Below are 19,449 nucleotides of genomic sequence, written 5' to 3'. Positions count from 1 at the left end.
TATCCCTTGATATCCTACAAAATAGATAATATGATGTGTCTTTTTCTGATTTCCGGTTTATAAAGTAGGTACTTTTGCAATTAAAAGTCAAAATCTCCTTCCTGCTTCGCCATGACGTCACACCCGAGAGTCGGCCGCCATATCAGAATTGTCTACGGGTTACAGCGCAGTATGATTTAACTCAAACGGTGAATAATTTTCGATTTTCCACAAATATGCTGAGTCGATGCATCCTTGGTGGTTGTAGTAATCCAAACCGAGATGGTTTCATGCTATGGCCGAAATGGCTGAATGACCCTAAGTTTGCCAGAAATTGGATAAGGTTTGTCCGAAATACCTGAGTGTGGATCGGGCCTAGAAAATGTATGCTTTTGTGCTCAGAACATTTTACAGAGCACTGTTGTAAAACAACAGAGATGGCTATATCTTGTGGTTATCCGCCACAATTGAGAGATGATGCCATCCCATGATTAAGCGGAAGAAACAGCCATTACTGGAAACTAACACCATCTCTACCCAGCTACCAGCACATGCACATGGATGACTACTTCCCCCTCCATGATCACCCCACACTCCACCCTCTCCACCACCACCCCACATCATCCCACACTGCCCCCTCCATCCACCATCCCCCCACAATCACCACATCAACCATCACTCCTACAATACCCACACCCCCTTCCCTCCATCATCCCCCCAAAATCAACCATCACCACCACAATACCCACCCTAACCCCCTTCATCCACCATCCACCCACAATCCACCATCACCCTAACAATACCCACACCCCACCTCCACCCAAGCACCACTCCCCCTTCCACTGGGGCTGGACATGAACACAGCACAAACATGGACACTCTGGTGGGGCATGCACGGCTCGACTACACATGCAAATGGCATCTCAGGAAAGTATGAAACGGGACTGCTGTATTCCATAACATACAGGACAGCTGGCCAGCCTGTAATGGTGGGACAAAGCATTCATCACCCATTTTGTCGGCAGTGTCCTTGCCATGTCCGTGCCTTGTCCATGCCCGTGCCCATGCTGTGCCGTGTTTCTGCTGGAGTCATATAACTGATTTATCATTTAATACAAAATCCTTCATAAACCGTAATTTGAACAGAAAATCAAAACCTACCAATCTGCCGTGAACATGTGACCGGCATTTTCATCTTCACCAACCCCTCCATTGTCATCATCTTCGGCTGAATCGCTCGCTTCAGGCTCAAAACGATATGGCTCCAAATCCCCCCCCCCTCCTTCCCGTCCCGGAAAGCTTTTCCATCACGAATTTTATCTCCAATGGTTTCTTCAAAATTCCCACTGCTGATCAGTTTCAACATACTGAGAACCTTTAGAGTTGCTCTTGACGGTGGAATCGATATCAGAATCCAAGCTCGAAATACTTTGTCTATGTAAGCCACCATTTGGATCAAGGTGGGTTCCAGGTGTGAAGTCAATGGCAAAAATCATCACTTAAGGTATTTTTTTGGCATTTTGTGAGTGGCTAAAAAAAAACCAAAAAAAAAACTTTTCTTCCCCTTCAAATTAGACCGTGATGATTTTCTATGGTTTTCATAAAAATGTAAAAAAAAATTTGTTTGGGTTCCCTTTTAATGAAAAATTTCTCCTTCATTTTGCCTTGTTTATGTAACGATAATGAGCCTGTCGATCTTCAAAATCAGTTGTGTTCATAACCATACTCTTTGTCTTTTATCATAACATTTCCCAAACAGGTTTGCATTTTTGTTTTGTTGATGACAGAGTGAAAGCAACACTTGTTAGCAATTCTGCCATGAGCATGACCTGTGGCATTTCACTCCATTTTCATTGTGCTTTGGTGCGTGCTTCAAGAGCCCATGCACAATGTTACTCTAAATTGCTGTATAATTGAAAGAGCATGGCCTTGTAATGTCTGAATAAATTTTTTTTGCCAGGTTCATAAAATCATTTGTTGCTTTCCTATTTTGGGTAAAAGGGCAGCTTGGTGTGTTGTTGAGCTGCCTTTGATGTAAATGTTCAGTTGAGGATTTTGATCATTATGACAAAACAGGCTTACAGGTTTTTGTACTTGTGGGGAATAAAATTGTACCATCAATATTAATTTGCATTTTCACTTGATTTACAGTCAGAAAAGCAAATATTTCAGTTGTGCATTTTCTTGGGATTTGGTAGATCTGGAATGTTTTACTTGTCCTGATTTTAGTAAGGTAGGGAGAGGTCTTTCACTCAGAGAGTAGTTAACCCACACATACAAAGCGAAAAGCAGGTTTAAGCAATTGGTTCACTTTTGAGTCTGTCTGTCTAAAAACATCAGTTTGTGATCGAGGAATGACTTCATTTCAATTGAATGCTGTATTTTAAACTTGAATCAGAAAATAAACTTGTGGTTTAGCAGTACTTTGGCTCTGAATAAGTCCCAATTGTGCATGTGCAGAGAGTGAGAGAGATACTTTTTTTGTTTTTTCTTACTCTGTCTGCCTGTCTGGCAGTCAAACAAATTGAAAATCATTTGAAGCAGGAAACTTACTGTTTTATTGATGTCATAAATGACTCGAACAACAGGTATGAATCACTAATGTAACATGTTAAATAAGGTGGTGTAAAAGACGCTGCAACAATGGTGGTAAACATCCAGATTTATTTTCTACGCCCTTTAAAATCTTTATTTTATACTTGAACACTGGAGAACACAAATCGCCTTTTTGGCACTTTCAAATCCCTTCTGTTTAGCAGTACCTGGACAAACTGATGGCATTTTACATCATTATGCCCAATCAAATTTTCCGCTCGTAGACCCTGACCATGTCCTTGTTTTTCAAGACGGTATGGGGTAAGGTGTTCTATGAACTCTCTAGTTAATGCATACAATAGTTTGCCTACAAAGGTAGCAGCAGCAGAAACAGTGGATAGATTAAAATTTGAATTAGAAAGGTACCTGGAGGGGTACATGGACGTTGGTAGGCATGCTAGGTAGCTCAGGTATGGATGGGTGATTGTGTACATGTGTACAGATTGTGTTGCTGTGAGAGGTGAATGTGCTGTGTTTGTTTGTTCATTCATCATCCTACAACCGTTACCCCCCCCTCCCAATAAGAAACCCCAAAACAACCCCCAGCATTTTTTTTTTTTACAATTCTAAATAATAACAATATAAATGTTTTTTGGTTATCTTATGTGTATAAAACACTGTGTTGATGTCTGTGCTCGCCCCACTCTTCCACCCCCACCCTCGGGTGCATCAAACGCCCCCTTTTTGCGAAAGTTTGAAAAACATAACGGCGATAGGACAGATGTGTTCGATTACATGAAAAAACATTTCTCATTTTTTTTCAGAATTTTCGGTCATCATCTTGGGGGTCCACATTGGGGTCAAAGTTCAGGCACGCAGCTCCTGCACATTTTTCAGAATAAGTGTTATTTTTCACTGTATAGTGATCAAAACTTGTGTCTGGTGGTGAAATAATTCTGACATATCAATGTACTGCTCCTTTGGTGATGTTGGTAACACGGTTGGCTTGTAATTTGTTGGCACAGTTTCCCGGAAAATGGTATTTTTTCCTGGAAATTGTGTTTTCCTGAGGATTGTGTACATACGCCATACAACCATTTGTGTCTGTATCAAGATCTCATACGCAATGGATCTGTGGACCCCGAGGTTTCTGCATCCGTTATCAAAGCTCTACAGCGTCATCTTTGGTACTTAACAGCTGAGTTTGTGCCCTTAGCCTTATTCAGTGAGGATGTTCCAAGTGCAGAGAAGCGTTGACTGGCTGACCATATCATCTGTCAAGCCTGATAGAGAGGAACTTGGACTATTGCCTATTGGGCGCTTTGGTACAGACTTCGGAAAGCCTCACTTCCCCAAGGACATTCACTTGACATCTAGCCTATCTGACTTTGTCTCGGTTGATTCTTGGTTTGTGTTCCGAGAACTTGAACTGGACGATTCATTCTTAATGTATGAAGTGAGTGAGTGGGCAACACTTCCAGCCTATGTGGATTCAAAATCTAAAACCAAAGCACTCAATGTAACTAATGATGCGGCTGAACGTCTAATAAAACTCGGAACGGACTGTCTCGGTGCAGCGAGGTCTGAAGAACCCTTTCAGAATGTGCAACAAGTCACTGAGAATGACAGGAAAGAGAATCCAAATCTCCAGAAACGCTTGAAACTTGATCATTAATGATATTATATGAGTACCTTGATATGAATACACATAATTCTGGGTAATAAAGCTGTGAATTTGACAGAACCGAGGCATTTGTTACTATTTTGTTGTTTTTTTTTTCTGCGAAAATCACCAGTTTCCCGCTTCTCCGGCAAATTTCCCAGAAAATTTGATTGGCTCTATATCACTGGAACATCGCCAAAGGAGCAGTACATTGATATGTCAGAATTATTTCACCACCAGACACAAGTTTTGATCACTATACAGTGAAAAATAACACTTATTCTGAAAAATTCGCAGGAGCTGCGTGCCTGAACTTTGACCCCGATGTGGACCCCCATGATGATGACCGAAAATTCTGAAAAAAAATGAGAAATGTTTTTTCATGTATTCAAACACATCTGTCCTATCGCCGTTATGTTTTTCAAACTTTCGCAAAAAAGTGGGCGTTTGATGCACCCTACCCCACACCACACCCTACCCACAGTGAATCGATGTTGATCAACTGTTACATTGGATTCATCTGGTTGCATGGAGTAAGGTAGTATCCCATATGTAGGGATTGGGACAGGAATAAAATGGCCACCCCATCAAATGTGTACAAAATTATACCATGAAAAGCTACTATAGAGTGAAGTCTGAAGCTTTTAAAAGAAGTAATTTGAGATACTTTTTATTCCCAAACGTTTTCATAACTAACAGAATGAAAAAGATTCCAGAATACATCTCGCTAAATTACCAAATCGAGAAATCGCACATCATCGAATTGTTCATCCACATAATTGTTGATAAATGTCGTCTCGCCGAGCACAATCATGGCTGAATCAATTATTATGATTCCAACAGAAGGAAACGACATTGTCTCTTGGGTATTGTACTAATACTATAACAAACAATTTTTTTTTTATCAGATTTTAAAAATAATACACCACATCCTGTTGAACGCCACTTACACATGCACAGAGTGAGAAACTCTCCTGTAAAGCTCACTGTCTGCCACAAAGTCTCTGTCATGGCTTGCAAGGCCATGTGGACTGGAAGGTACTCCAAAATGCATAATTTAGGAAGGAAAAAGGCCTAGAACGGTCTGTTGATGCTTTCATTGAGGTTCACATGAGATCATGCCAGTTATTGAAAAGTCCATTTTAAATTTACCTTTCTATATACCGTATGTGTACTGTTGTTCAGGCAAATCATGCAGTACCTCCTTCTTATGTAAATATATGTGATCATGTGACCCCTTTATATGGAATCGATTTATTACACGTCCACAGGGTCGGGAGGTGTGAAGAGGGGTGGTGAGGGAGGAAATTGGTAATGCCAACGTTTTAATAGAAGGGAAGAGGATAGTTTTGTGTCCTGTTATTACATTGACGATGTAAATGGTCATGTGATTTTGGTGGGCTTTGGGTCATGGAGTTTCTCATGTAAATTCCCCTCAAAATAATTTACTTGATATTGAAATCATTGGCATCCAGATCGGGAAAAATAGAGTGAAACAAGTCAGAAAAAAAAACATTTTTAAAAGATGAAAAAACATGCAGAGATGGAATCCCAAAAAACACCCAAACATGGCAGGATAAGTAATGACAAGGTAGGAATGTCACCACAATACAACACAACAACAAGGCAGGATAAGTAATGACAAGGTAGGAATGGCACCACAATACAACACCACAACAAGGCAGGATAAGTAATGACAAGGTAGGAATGTCACCACAATACAACACAACAACAAGGCAGGATAAGTAATGACAAGGTAGGAATGTCACCACAATACAACACCACTATCATTTTACGGATTTCCATTTTTTAATGGGTGGCAATAGTAAAAATTATATGAAGATGTTGATGTTAGAGGTCGCTGCAGATTTGTAGTGTGGGTTGGTGTAATTGTGTATTCAGACGTTGTGATGGCAATCCGTAAAATAATTGTCGTGTTGTATTGTGGTGCCATTCCTATGTTGTCATTACTTGTCCTACCTTGTTTGGTTGCTTTTTTGGGGGAGGGGTGGGGGATTCCCTCCCCAAATGGTTTTTTTCATTTTCTTTTCATGTTTTTTTTTCTGACTTGTAGATGTGGTGATGGGCCAAATGGCCTCCTCCTGCATCCCAGTTCCTTTTGTACCTCCTTTGAAATGTAATATTTTCCTTTTTGCCTGGACTCTAAACCAAGAGTAAAATTTCAGTTGTTTTCTTTTCTTTTCTTTTCTTTCTAAGCTGAGTCAAATTTGGTGAGATGGTCTTTTCCCATAGCTTATTCTAATTGTCACAACCCAACTGTTGCCAGGTTACCAGGATTGGTGGTTGTCGCTCAGGCAGTTGGTGCAACCGCAGACCCCTGTGTGCATGACCTCTGCTCACTGCTGCACTGCCTCTGCTCTACTTTTGGCCACACGTTCACTGAAAAAATGGTAGAAAAGTGCACCACACTTCAGTTGAATAGTTCAAAAGCCAGTTACATAATTTATTTGATGTCAGATTTTCTTAAACACATGAGTAGGCTTGTGATTATGTGTCAGACTTGAATGCATGAATCAAAACAAAAAAGTTCCCTCACGGAGGAGGAGAAACACAACTATTGGTATAACTATGAGGATGGGAAATGCAACGTGTGAGAGCTTTAACGAGGAACCTAATGAAGTGTTTGATGGAGCTCTTTTGTGCAGGTGAAACCCGCTTTCAAACCATTTCTGAAGCTTCTGGAAGGACCATCAGGTACAGAATATATGACATGGAATTTAAATAAATTACCATCCATGAGTTGGTGTTGGTCAATCTGACCCTGAGAAGGCCATTAAAGAAATGTCAAAATGTTTGATGTAGAAAGTCTAATGGAAGGGGAGGTTGCTGGTATTTTTAGTTGTGCAATCTGTAGGTTTTAAACATTCATTCAGATCATATATGATCATACTTATTGCATATACAGCAGATAAAAATGCTGAACTTTCGATCTCCCCTCTCCTACCCCTCATTGTATATTCCAAAGATTCCCCTTCCTCTCTTCTCCTCCAGTTTTATGCCTTCTTTCCCCATTTTTCTTTTTCTACACCCCACCCCTCTCACCCCCCCCCCATCTTTTTCCCAAGAAGGATGCAATATGTCTATGACCAGAAATAAGTACTTGTACAACCTTCTTGTGGCATTCAGAATGTTCTCAGACCGAAACGAAAATCACTTCTTTGGGTACAATCCTTGCAGAGACCCGATTGGGTCACCATATACACATTTAATGTTGAAACTGCAATTTAAAAAAAACAAAAATTTCAGTGAGGGTGGATTTATGTTTGGGTCTTCAAGACAGAAAAAAAAATTCACAAGTGCATTGTTTTATTTCTTTGTGACAATATGATCGTCTCAGCATTGACCTAGTTTACGGTATGATATATGTTCACAAGTTTTGTTTTTTTGTTTGTTTGTGTATACACTGGTGAGGCTCATATGAGAGCTAACACACAGAACTTACAACAAGGGGAGCAGGAGACAAGAGGGGTGGGAGAGAGAAGGAAAAATCAGTGGGGAACAGAGACATGAGGGGATATGTGGAAGGGAGAGGGATGGGACAGGGTACACAGAGTAAACAAGATGGACATTACAGGGACTTTCAGGAAGGAAAGCAGGGAATTTGAAGGAGATGGGTTTAGGGTGCATTAACAGGGGAAGAAAAGATCGAGGTTTTGGATGGGGGAAAAGCTAAGAGGTGGTGGTAAACAGCTGTTTTGAAGACCTGGAAGGAAGAGTGGGATTGAAGAGAGTGAGGGAGTTTGTTTCAAAGGTGTGAAAAAAGAGGAATGAAAGAGTGAAGGTGAGCAATGATTCTTGATTTTGGTAGTTTTACCAGAAGGGGGTTGCTGGTGGACGTTGAGCTCCCTGCGGAAATATGGAGGGGATGTTTTGCAGACAGAGCAAGGGGGTCAGGGGGTAAGGTCAGAGAGGAGACAGTAGAAGACAGAAAGACCACCGACCTGCTTGCAGTGAGAGGGTGAGAGGCCCAAAGACAGCCTCATCGTGAGAGATACCAATGATCCGAAATGCCTTGGTTTCCACAGCGTGAAGCCGAGAAAGGTGAGAGGCGGGAGCACCAGCCCAGAGGGGAGAGCAGTACTCCATCAGGCTGCAGATGAAAGCTTTGTTTGTGGTCAGGAGCTCAGGTGGGCCGAGGAAGGACTCTGCACGATGGAGGATTAGCAGTTGGCGACTGGCTTTGGAGGCCAGGTTGGAAATGTGGCTTTCCCAGGAAAGATCATGGCAGATAGTGAAACCCAGAAGCTTGAAGAAAAGGACTTCTTCCATAGGATTTTTGAGAAAGTATATGGGGAGGGGTCGGGGGGGGGGGAGTCCAGACGGTCCTTTCAGAGAGATCGTGAGAGTGTGAGATTTGTCAGGGTTGAAAGACATGTTCCAAGTGTTGGAACAGCTGACTTTATCCAGATCTGCAGAGAGTGAAGAAGCTGCTGCTTGCTGATCTGGAGGATGACAGATGGTGTGGCAGAGGAGGGATTGTGGAGTCATCAGGGAAGAGATAAATAGGATTTTCCAGAGAGTCGGAGAGATCGTTGATGAAAACCAGAAAAAGAACAGGGCCCAGAACGCTGCCTTGAGGAACTCCAGCCTGGACAGGAAGAGGCGATGAGAGAACTCAATTTAGGGCCACATGTAGGCTGCGACAAGAGAGGAAGTCTGTGAGCCATGAGTGGAGATGGCCTTGGAATACCATAGGAAGAGTTTTGTGAGCAGGGCAGCGTGCCAGACCATGACAAAAGCACGCGATACATCTAAGAATATGGCTCTGATTTCATGTCTGGCATTGAGGACTTGCACCCATTGCTGGGAGAGCCGAAGCAACATATCCAGGGTAGAGTGACCTGGTCCAAATCCAAATTGATGATCGAAAATCAGGCCATTGGAAAAGAGGAAGGATTTAATGTCTGAAGCGATGATGGATTCAATAACCTTGCTGATGATTGGGAGAAGGCTGATTTGTCTGCAGTTGCAGGGATCTGTTTTTGCACCTTTTTTATGCAAAACGGCAACATCTGCTTATTTCCAAGCAGATGGCAGATGACCTTGAGCAAACGAGAGGGTGAATAGAACAGAGAGAGGGCGAGCAAGAGCAGCAGAGCAGGTTTTTAGGACACGTGGGCTGATGCTGTCTGGACCGGTTGCAGAATATGAGTCGAGGTTTGACAGCAAGCTCTCCACCTTGTCAGAAGAAAAGGACACAGAGTCCATGGACAGCTGGTTGCGACTGGGTAAGGTGGGTACAGAAAGTGATGAGTTTCAGACACTAGATTTCGATTCAAACACTGAGTTTAGGCATTCAGCCTTTTCACGTGCGGTTCAGCAAGCAGTTCAGCAGTGCGGCCATTTGAGATAATGGAAGGGATGGAAGATTTGGAGAAACATACACCAGAAACAGATTTGATTAGATTCCACCAGGATTTGGAGGGAGAGAGAGAGGTTTGAGAGTTCAGTCTTGAGATTAGAAAGATGTTGTTTCCTGGCTCTCCTGAGGGTAGACACACACTTGTTCCGAGCTTTGTGGAAGGAACTGTGATTACCCTCAGTTGGATTAGCCTTCCATTGAAAGATTGAAATTGATTGAAAGATAAGTTAATTTACAAAATCGAGATTGTTGTTGTAAGACTGCATAACTCATGACTTACTGCAATTACAGCCTGTGGAGAGTACATGGTGGGAAGTGCTTGCTTGCCTTTATATGCCAGTGGTGTGCTGGCTTCTCACATTCAGGTAAGCCAAATTGAAATTCCTTTGTCAATAAGCTGAATTTTGTATGTACACGAATAACATCACTACATCAATGCATTATAGGCTTATCCATGGCATAACCATGCCCATGTAATTGTGTTAAATCAACATAGTCAAGATTGCATAAAAGTTCCTGTGTATTTGGAGGAAAATCATTTAATAGATTCCGTTTAAAAAAAACCCAACAAATCACTGAATATTCTTTTCAATGCTCAAACTACTTGTATTATTATTTTGTAACTCGTAGAGTGGTCAATTTGGTTTGGAATTGTGTACTCTTGGGTTGTCAGCTGAGCTCATTTGGTAGCTACCTAATCATTGAGCTGTCGAGTCTGGGTTCGCTGTCTCGAATGGATTCTTACATTAATTTAGTAGCAATTATTATTCTTTTTCAAACCCAAATGATGATTGCATAATCTCCCTTGTCTGCATTCTCACAGATGTCAGTTGAGATAATTTGAAAATCGTTTTTTGAGAACTAAAATTCTCGTGACAGTTTTTGGTGATTAATTATATTTATAAGAAAAAAAAAAAGCACAGGCAGCCTGCTCGAGACTAGGTCTGCTCCATTCTGTTTGCCACAAAGTAGATGAAATGGCATTTAGTACAATTGCTTGTTGGCTGTGCTTTTTCCTTTATGAATAAAAACTTCTGAACTTTTTGTCAAGGTTGATCTATCTTGCTTTAGCCCCTAATCCCCGCCGTACGGTGTGCTTTCCCATTGTGTTCGGTAGATTCTGCATCAAATTTCTTTCAGCAGAGCCATCTTTCATGCTGTGCTGATATTTGTGGAGCATTGACACATTCAGATGTCACAGGGGGATTGGTTAGGCCTGGTTCACTGCCCTTTTTTTTTTTTTTGTTCGTTCAACCTTGCTGCCAATACCCATTTCACATGATTACAGCAACATTGATCAACTAAGTTCTTCTGGGTAGATTCTTTCAACTCATTTTTATGTACAGTATGAAATAAAAGTAAACAAATGTGGGAAAATATGTGGTGAGAAATAGCTGCCATAAGAGATCTCTGAATACACCTCATAAATCCCAATCCATCCATCCATTGGAATTCATGAGATGTAGTCTGATAAATAGAACATACCCTTCAGTCCTGGCAAATCTCAGTCTCACCCTGCCATTCGAAAATAATTCTCAAACAAACCCACCTGTCTCTTTCCATGGTTTGCTCCTGAAAGAGGTTCAGTGTCTTGAACTTCTTGACCTCTCCTGGGCAGACAATCGAGTAAAGCTGGCCTCCAAAACTGACCACAGACTGAGCATTCTCTGCTGTTCCAAGTCATTCCTTGAAAAATGAAAACTACTCAGCATGCATTGCCTTTGACCATCGGTTAATGGTCTACTGCTCTCTCCTGTGGACTGGGGCTCCCAGCATCACATCTGTGTTGGATTCTGTGGAATCTAAATCTCTCAACATTGTTGGCATCTCCTGTCATAAGGCTGAAGCACAAGGCCTGTTGCCCTAGCATCTGAGGCAGATAGGTGGTGGGTTTTTTTTTGTTTTGTTTTTTTAACCACCTCCTCTCTGATCTCTTTACTGTCTCAGCACTCTGCCAGGATGCACGCATTCCTCCAGTAACTCCCTCCTGATTAAATTCACAAAATACAGGTTTTTCACCTAAGCACAGTGATACCCCGCACTGCACGGATTTGCTTGAACTAAATATTCAGTTTTTAACTACCTAAAAAAAAAATGAAATCCATCAAGTGAGTGAAAAGTTATGAGTGTAAATGCACTGCCTCGACTGAATACTCGCCCACTAGTGTTGACATCGCTGACAGCCAATGTGAGTGCGTCTCCTCTCAGCCAATGAGCGTGCTCATCGTTTTCCTGCATCATTCTGGAGCTGAAATTAAAAGTGTTAATTGAAAGCGGATGGAGTCTGGTGTTGGTACAAACCACTGTTGGGTGTGAATTTGGTTTAAGAGAGTCTCTCCTGGGGTGACATGTCTGTGAGGACAATTGTAAAGAACAAAGAAAAAAACAAATAGCATCTATGCAGTCCATGACTCCCGTAGTTGCTACAAAATGAGTGACATCTTGGAGCAATTTAATGGAGAAGATTGAGAGACTTTTATACTCCTGGACTGAGGATAGGAGTCAGCATGCTATGCCTTTAAGCCGGGCAGTAATGAAGGCTAAGACTGAGTTTATATGGTGAAATAAAAGAGGAGGAAGGCTGGCGATGTTTGCGGCCAGTCAAGGGTTGTTCGTTAGATTTAAGTGCTGCAGCAATTTGGATAACATTCACAATTCACATTATGGGCAAAGCTGCGAGTGTGAATGAGCAGGCAGAAGTTGAATTCTCATCCAAGTTTAAAGCCCTTGCAGAAGTTTACCCTCCCCAGCTATTTTTCAATGCGGACGAAACGTGGCTTTTTTGGAAGAGGATGCCGTCCCGTACTTTAATTTCCATGGAAGAATGGCATGCCTCTGGCTTCAAGGTAGCAAAAGACCGCCTGGCACTCCTCTTTGGCACCATTGTTGCAGGAGACTTGATGTTAAAGCCCCTTCTCATGTATCCACGTGTCCACAGAGCTAAGGGAGTCAGTGGATAAAACGCTACCTCCAATACACCTCATCGGTAAATGTACAAAATGTATATATTTTTATTACTAATCACTAATATTTATTTGCTTAATAGTGTTCATTAATGATGTTACATTATTACAATTACTAGATAGCATTCTTATGTTCCCAGAGGTAGCACATCCGGTCCACGTATTGTCATTAACACAATGCTTTATGAGGCCCATTCTGCGTGAAATTCCTATTGCGTGAATCTCTCAGGAACCTATCCTTCGCACAAACCGGGTATTACTGGATACTCTTTTGTCACTCTCTTCTACGATTGGGGAATTGCTTTCAGAAGGTGGTTAACTTGTACTTTTCCCTCGAGGGCTTCAACTACAGCAAGTCGTGTACCACCACGTCATGCCATGCCCTATCCCTACCCACAAACTTGATGTCACGTCGTCCCATATATCATGCATTAACCCAACTTAACTCAACCCACTTACTTACATGATGCACTACTGTGTTTCTTTCCGTGTGCTGTCTCCTCTTTTGTAGTTGGTTCATTATCTTGCTTATTGTGTCCAACTGTGGCCCCACTGCCCCACTACCACAACATTGCCCTTCTCCTTTTGTCACCTTGCTTTTCCATGAGCCATGATTTTGTTTACAATAAAAAGGTAGCTCTCGTTGTCAGATTGCCCTTGAATTCTTTCTTTCTGTATTTGTCTTAAACATATTCATTTTAATTTTGGCTTCAACTGCTCGATCAACTGGAAAAAAATAACCTCACCCCCACCCACCTTGCTCCCGACACCCCTCCCCCCTTTTTTCCTTGCAATATATCCCTTCCCTTAATTATCTTGCACCTCAAAGGATCGACAAGAGTTGGCTGGTTTTCTGGAACAACTACTTGATGGAATATCCACTGCCCAGCTGCCTTTGGATGTACTGAAAGTGACATTCACTTGCCTCAGGTGAAGAGAGACAAGTTGCTGTCAGCCTTTTTATTGAGTGTTCTTGTTAATTTATTGCAAGACATGATGTTTGAGAGGTGCCAGGGTTTCAGGCAATTTATAGCATAAGTTAAATGAACGGCAGTGGCATTGTCAGGTGCATGACCACTCTCGTGACTGCAGTTGTCCCAATTCTTTACAAACTGTGCTCTGTTTTACCACTGACTGTACTGTACATCTGTTTTGTGCAGCTCAGACGAACAACTCCACCAACTCCTACTCCAGGCATTGTGGGCAGCTGTGGTACATCCTGCCCCTAATGTACGATGTGCCACAGCCAAAGTGTTTGAGGTACTGTTGCCAACTTGTATGTAAGCCATTGTTTATTGAGGTATTCACATTGTGTGACACTGTGTCTGAAATACAAAATAAATTCCAATAAACCTGTGCTTTTGATCATGTAAGTTGTGACAAACAATCTTAATAATTCCACTTTATTCCTTTATATTCATATCCAACAGAAATGCTTCCATTTTGAAAATTTATGTCTTGATGATCCTATGTAACACGTCATGAATATATATTGGACGTTACCGTTCTTCCCAAAATATTTTTTGATTATCTTCCCTGCAGTAATGAAATGAATGCAAGCACTTTGTATTTACTTTTCATTTACATTGTATGTCTCGAGTTTTTATATTTCCTATCTGCCATCAGTGTTGGCAGGATAGCTCAGAGAAGAGAGCACATGAGCCTTTGAGCTATCTCGTCTAAGTTTGACTATAAACTGTCATCCTGTGTTTCACAGTCATAGTGCTACATCCATGAGCATGCTTTTGTTCTGATACGTGATATTAAACTGGAGACATGTCTGCCAGCATGCTGCTGGTGGATGCTAATGATCCCACGGTGTATAACGCAAAGAGTATGCGATTGTTTTCAAAACCCTTGCCAGGTTTAAAATTCCTGTCTCGACTGCTACCACTAGGAAGAAAATGGCAAACCATCCGGTATATTATATTTTGCTGGAAGCTGCCCATCGGTCTCGAACACCCTGGAATTTTACAAGATTAACACATCCATCCACCAATCACTTTATTGGCACTGAAAGTATAGGCTACCGTGTCACCTCACTGGATAATGACCTTGATTTTGATGAGTTGGATGTTTATTTCCTTCCTCTTTCCCTTCTTGTCCACTATTTTAAACTTTTGATCTCGTTTTTCATCCCTTATTCAATCTCATTGTTCCATGTTCCTTATCGTCTTCCAGGTGATTCTGCGGTTGATGGATGTATCCCTTGTGGACAAGCGTATTGCCCCAGCCCTTGTCACACTGGCCAGTGATTCACACCTGTGAGTCCCTAAAATGCCTGTGTTATTGCTCACCGACATTTTGGGAACAATTTGTTATGCTTTTTAATACTTCCTTAAAACTTGGGGTTATTTCTTCTTTTGAAACCTGTGGGTACCTTTCAAAACTGTTGAAAGCCAAAGTGGATTGCATGAGGGATAATGATATGCAACACAGTTTGTTGCAATGATGTGCAACAATTTTCGGTAATTATATTATTGACTTAAATCACCAACTCAATATAAAAGGCCAAGAAGCCAATTTTCAAAATTAATAAATGGATGAACTCAGTTGGATCATGCGCAGCTTGCCTTCAGGCAGATTATTTGTCCGCTGATTGAACAAATGACAAATGTAGCTAATTATACTGTGCAGCACAATTTGGTTCTGTGTTCAACTTTTATTCAAAGCACATGATGTTTGCTGGTGGTTTTCTTCCCCCTCCCCAACACTGTTGCAGTAATGAAGCAAAAGAGACAGTTGAGTTTAGCAGAAGCTTCCTCTTTAAATATGACAAACTGGTGAAAAAGAAAAAAACAACCAAAAACCAAGATAAATAATTATGCAAGGGTGTATCACATAATGATGTGAGTTCCCTTACAAGGAACTGCAATGCAGAAGGAGGCCATTAATCACATTCAAGCCTGCATTATGGTTTCCAACCTATGGTTGTTTGTTGGCTTTGTATTATTTTTAAATGCTGAGCATCCAGCAAGGAAGCAGCATGCACCATTTTATAGTCTTTGGTATGACATGGCCAGGGTTCGAACCACCAACCTCCCAGACTCAGAGCGGACACTCTAACCATTACACCACCGAGTCCTTTTGAGGTACCTGAGTACAGAAGATAATTAACAAAAACCATTTCAAAGTAATTTGGGATCTCCAAGTACTGCCATCGGTGCCCCATATAAAAAGAGCTGTAAGTTGAAGGTGGGCTTACACTTATTCACCGTCCATCGGTACCATTTATGAAAAATTCCAGGCTATAACCTGCACTTTTCAGAATTGTGATAAACTTTAGACGTTAATTAAAGCATCCAATTATTATTAACTGTCAGATTTAAAGTGCAAACAGTACCTTTTAAAAAAATAATACGATACAACATTGTATGAACACGTTCATTTTTTTTATTATAAGAAGTGTGTATAAGTTAGATGACATCATTACTCGGGATTACATTACATAATCATAACATAATCATGTTACACAACATCAATGCGGTACACAAGTTCTTGCCATGTTCGGCTCAGCATGTTTGCGTCCAGCAGTACAGCTGTGATCTGAGAACGAACATCCTGCAGGTTTGCCAGCTTGGTGTTGTACACATCTTTAACAAACCCACACAGAAAAAAAAATTGAGAGAGCTTATGTCTGGTGATCGTGGGGGGCAGGCGGTGGTCTGTCTTGGCCAATCCAGCGACCTGGAAATTTTTCATTCAGGATTGCTCGAACGACTAAGACCCAATGAGGGAGAGTGCCGTCCTGTTGAAAAATTATATCGTTTTGCCGTCTTCAATCTGTGGGAAGGTGAACCCTTCCAACATGTTCTTGTTAATTGTTGAGGTTGCTATGTCCTCCACAAAGAAAATCGGACCCACCAAGTGGTCATGGAGACGGCCACACCACACATTGACTTTTGGACCGTCACGTATGTGTTCAATGGCCACACGGGGGAGGGGGGGGGGGTTCAGAGCCCCAGATCCTCACATTGAGCCGGTTGACCTTCCCCAATACATGCAAGCAAGCTTTGTCTGTGAACATGACCCTTTTCAGGTAATCTTCGTCATCCTCTATGCGACTGAGCATTTCCACGACAAACGCCTTGCGTTTGGGTCCATCATTTGGTTTGAGTTCCTGCAGAATCTGCACCTTATCGGCATTAAGCTCCAGTCTTTTATACAAAATCCTGTGCACAGTGGTGGTAAGTCGTCTCAGTTCACTGGATGTGCATCAGATTGATTTTCTGGGACTTTGTTGAAGTGATTCACTCACTCTTTCAACGTCTGCTGCACTTGTGCTTGGTCGACCGGTACTTTTCTGTTTCTGATAACTTCCAGTGTCCTTAAACCTCTTGTACCACTCTCTGATACAAGTCTGCGATGTCTGATTCCTTCCATACCTTGTAGGGAAATTACGCTGAACTTGCGAGTCGGATCTCATCTCGATGACCCATTCGACGCATTGAGCTTTCTCCTGTGTTGTCGCCATTTTCTTTTACATTAAACCACCAGACCTGAAAATCTGAAAAATCTGACCAAGGATCTGAGACGGAGACTTAATTCCTTTGGTACCAGGTCTCTTTGGAGAATCCTTGGCTATTGCTGGTCGGATTTTGTGTCCAACGAGCGGTTGCTGAGAGAGACTCGGATGAGATTTGTTACCTGCATAGTCCGTGAGCATCAGTTGCGGCTGTATGGACATGTGGCTCGTTTTCCTGACGCTGATCCTGCTCACCAGATTCTCTCAGCGAGGGAGTCTCATGAGTGGAGGAGGCCAGTGGGCCGACCACATGCCTCGTGGTTGCAGTAGGTTGACCATCATCTCAAGGAGATGGGGATGGGCCTGGCATCTGCCTGGGGGATGGCCAGACGGAGGTCCCTGGAGTACCGGCGGAAAGTGGACGCAGGAACGCGCTGTTCTGGCACATGCTCCCATACCTGACCTGACCTGACCTGAAAATAAAGAAAACTTTCTGAGTTCCTGTATCATATAAAACAAAGGGTAACATATCATTTGTGGAACTAAATATATTAACAACCAAAGTTGTCCAGGTCTTTTTGGAACACCTTGTATATAGATATAGAATATTAATATTTTATTCCTTGTCACCTGCCTGTTTTCTCTATTTTTATCATCCAAATGGGCAAACGTTTTGTGCTTAGCATGGTCCTTCATTTCTTCACTCAGGTCAGCTTCTTGTAAACCCATAGGAGTTAAATGGTATGGTGTCCGGTGAGCAGTGAGGGACGTAGAGTCGTGAGGGTTGCCGCAACTCTGTTTATTGCGTATCCGGATGTGCACCACTGTAGACTACAACTCGCCTCTAGCGGCGCGAACACCTATAAGCTTTGCGGACACGTGACTACCAAAACCACTCCTCCACGCCCCCACAACGCTCCCCGCATTGTGCCTTGCCCACGTATGCCAATACACCACAAATGGCAGAAGTAATTTACATGTACTCGAATTGGGTGCCCTCGGTGATGTGAAACTTTTATTCATGAACACGATTATAACAAAAGAACAAACTCACTCCATCATATGAACACTTACACCTCCTTCTTCACAAACATATCAGCACTTTCAGTCCCTGCAACATTATTGTTACTCGTATACACTTAGCGTAAAATTGTATGACATGAGCCACAAGATCAAAATTTGGTTTGATTTCCATCCATGAAGCATTTTGTGCTTTTGTTGTTTGTGTGTATTTTGTGCTTTCTCTCAGACGTATACTAGCAGAAGGATTTTTAAATGTGCTCAGAAGCTTTTTATCCCCCGGCTCGTGGCGGAAGGGGGATATTGTTTAAAGTGCTTTTGGCAACACTTTAGATTTTATTTCTTTAACGTGGGAATTATCTCTTTACCCTGACTGATGTTTCTTTTCTGCAGTTCTGTTCGTCTTGCAAGCATCCCTGCATTTGGGGCAATGATTGAAAGTACGACTCTGAAAGAGGTACACATGTGGTCCACTACAACTTCATCCTTGGGAGCCAATTCGATTTAATATGGCATTTACCCTCTCTCAGTGCCATGGAATACCGGAGTTCAGGGAACTTAACAAGAGGCTCCGTGTTGTTACTTTTGCTGATAAGACATCAGTGTGTTAGCCGCCACACCACCTGCAGGACTCCATTATGGCTGCTATTAGGCCCCGCCTCTACGTCCTCTTTTTAATTTTTTTTAATTTTTTTTCTTCGTTGTTACTGGGCTGCAAGCATAATTGTTTGCATACTGCCATCCACTGATGTAGTGATGTTATTTTTGTGCTTCGCATTGGAACACTCATGTGAAACCATTGGGTCAATTTGATAGCATTTATGGCAGATTATGATAGGATGTTGTCACATTTGTGTATTAACAGCCGTGCGTCAGTGGCTGCACTTTCGGCCACCAGGGGCAGCCAGTGGCTCACGGGCCGCACAATGAAGAACAGGGCCTTAGACCTTTGAGATCCCTTAGACCTTTACAGACCTTTTACATTGGATCCTCTTAGACCCCAGCTATTCCAGACCCCTTAGACCCCTAGAGTATTAACTTTAGATCATTAAGACCCCAAAAGACTCTTTGCTATGAGCCTCACTTTTTAATAACTTGGGAGGAACTATTTGAATGCACCAGGCATGCCAAGTCACAGACAAGGTTTCTTATATCTCAGCTTGTCTTTACTGAGATAAAATATCACTGTAACAATGATGTCATGGTTTTCTGTTTGGTCCACTGAGCTGTATATACACCTGGAAGACACATGCAGCACGCGCTCACGGGGCAAGCGGCCGCCATGTTGAAATACCTTCCCTCACTGGAATGCGAGAGGTATAAGCATAGCTGAGTGTGATAAGCACTGAACTTCATCAGGTTCCATTGACAGATTGATTCACATTTGTTTCCACATTCCACTTTTGTCATCCCGGTGTTTCACAGATCGTCCCTCCATGCC

The 19,449-nt window shown here is 42.1% G+C and overlaps 1 protein-coding gene across 5 annotated transcripts in view; it reads left to right on the top strand.

Annotated features, from left to right (window-relative positions):
- LOC147023273 (RAB11-binding protein RELCH homolog) overlaps positions 1 to 19,449 on the top strand; it is a 149,244-nt gene that overhangs the window by 83,702 nt on the left and 46,093 nt on the right. For all 5 annotated transcript variants that reach the window (XR_015060117.1, XM_085888504.1, XM_085888501.1 and 2 more), the window contains exons 16-22: positions 6,465 to 6,588; positions 6,844 to 6,892; positions 9,852 to 9,925; positions 13,353 to 13,453; positions 13,684 to 13,783; positions 14,705 to 14,787; positions 18,402 to 18,465. Coding sequence is in view for 4 of the 5 variants with exons in the window: in XM_085888504.1 (XP_085744630.1) it covers positions 6,465 to 6,588; positions 6,844 to 6,892; positions 9,852 to 9,925; positions 13,353 to 13,453; positions 13,684 to 13,783; positions 14,705 to 14,787; positions 18,402 to 18,465 (595 nt within the window). In the remaining variant the exon portion in view is untranslated. The remainder of the gene's footprint in view (positions 1 to 6,464; positions 6,589 to 6,843; positions 6,893 to 9,851; positions 9,926 to 13,352; positions 13,454 to 13,683; positions 13,784 to 14,704; positions 14,788 to 18,401; positions 18,466 to 19,449) is intronic.

This window comes from Eptatretus burgeri, chromosome 7, assembly GCF_056783735.1.
Source record: "Eptatretus burgeri isolate ZD-2024b chromosome 7, Ebu_testis_v1, whole genome shotgun sequence".
NCBI classification, from domain to species: domain Eukaryota; kingdom Metazoa; phylum Chordata; class Myxini; order Myxiniformes; family Myxinidae; genus Eptatretus; species Eptatretus burgeri.
This window is presented reverse-complemented; position numbering and strand designations above follow the sequence as displayed.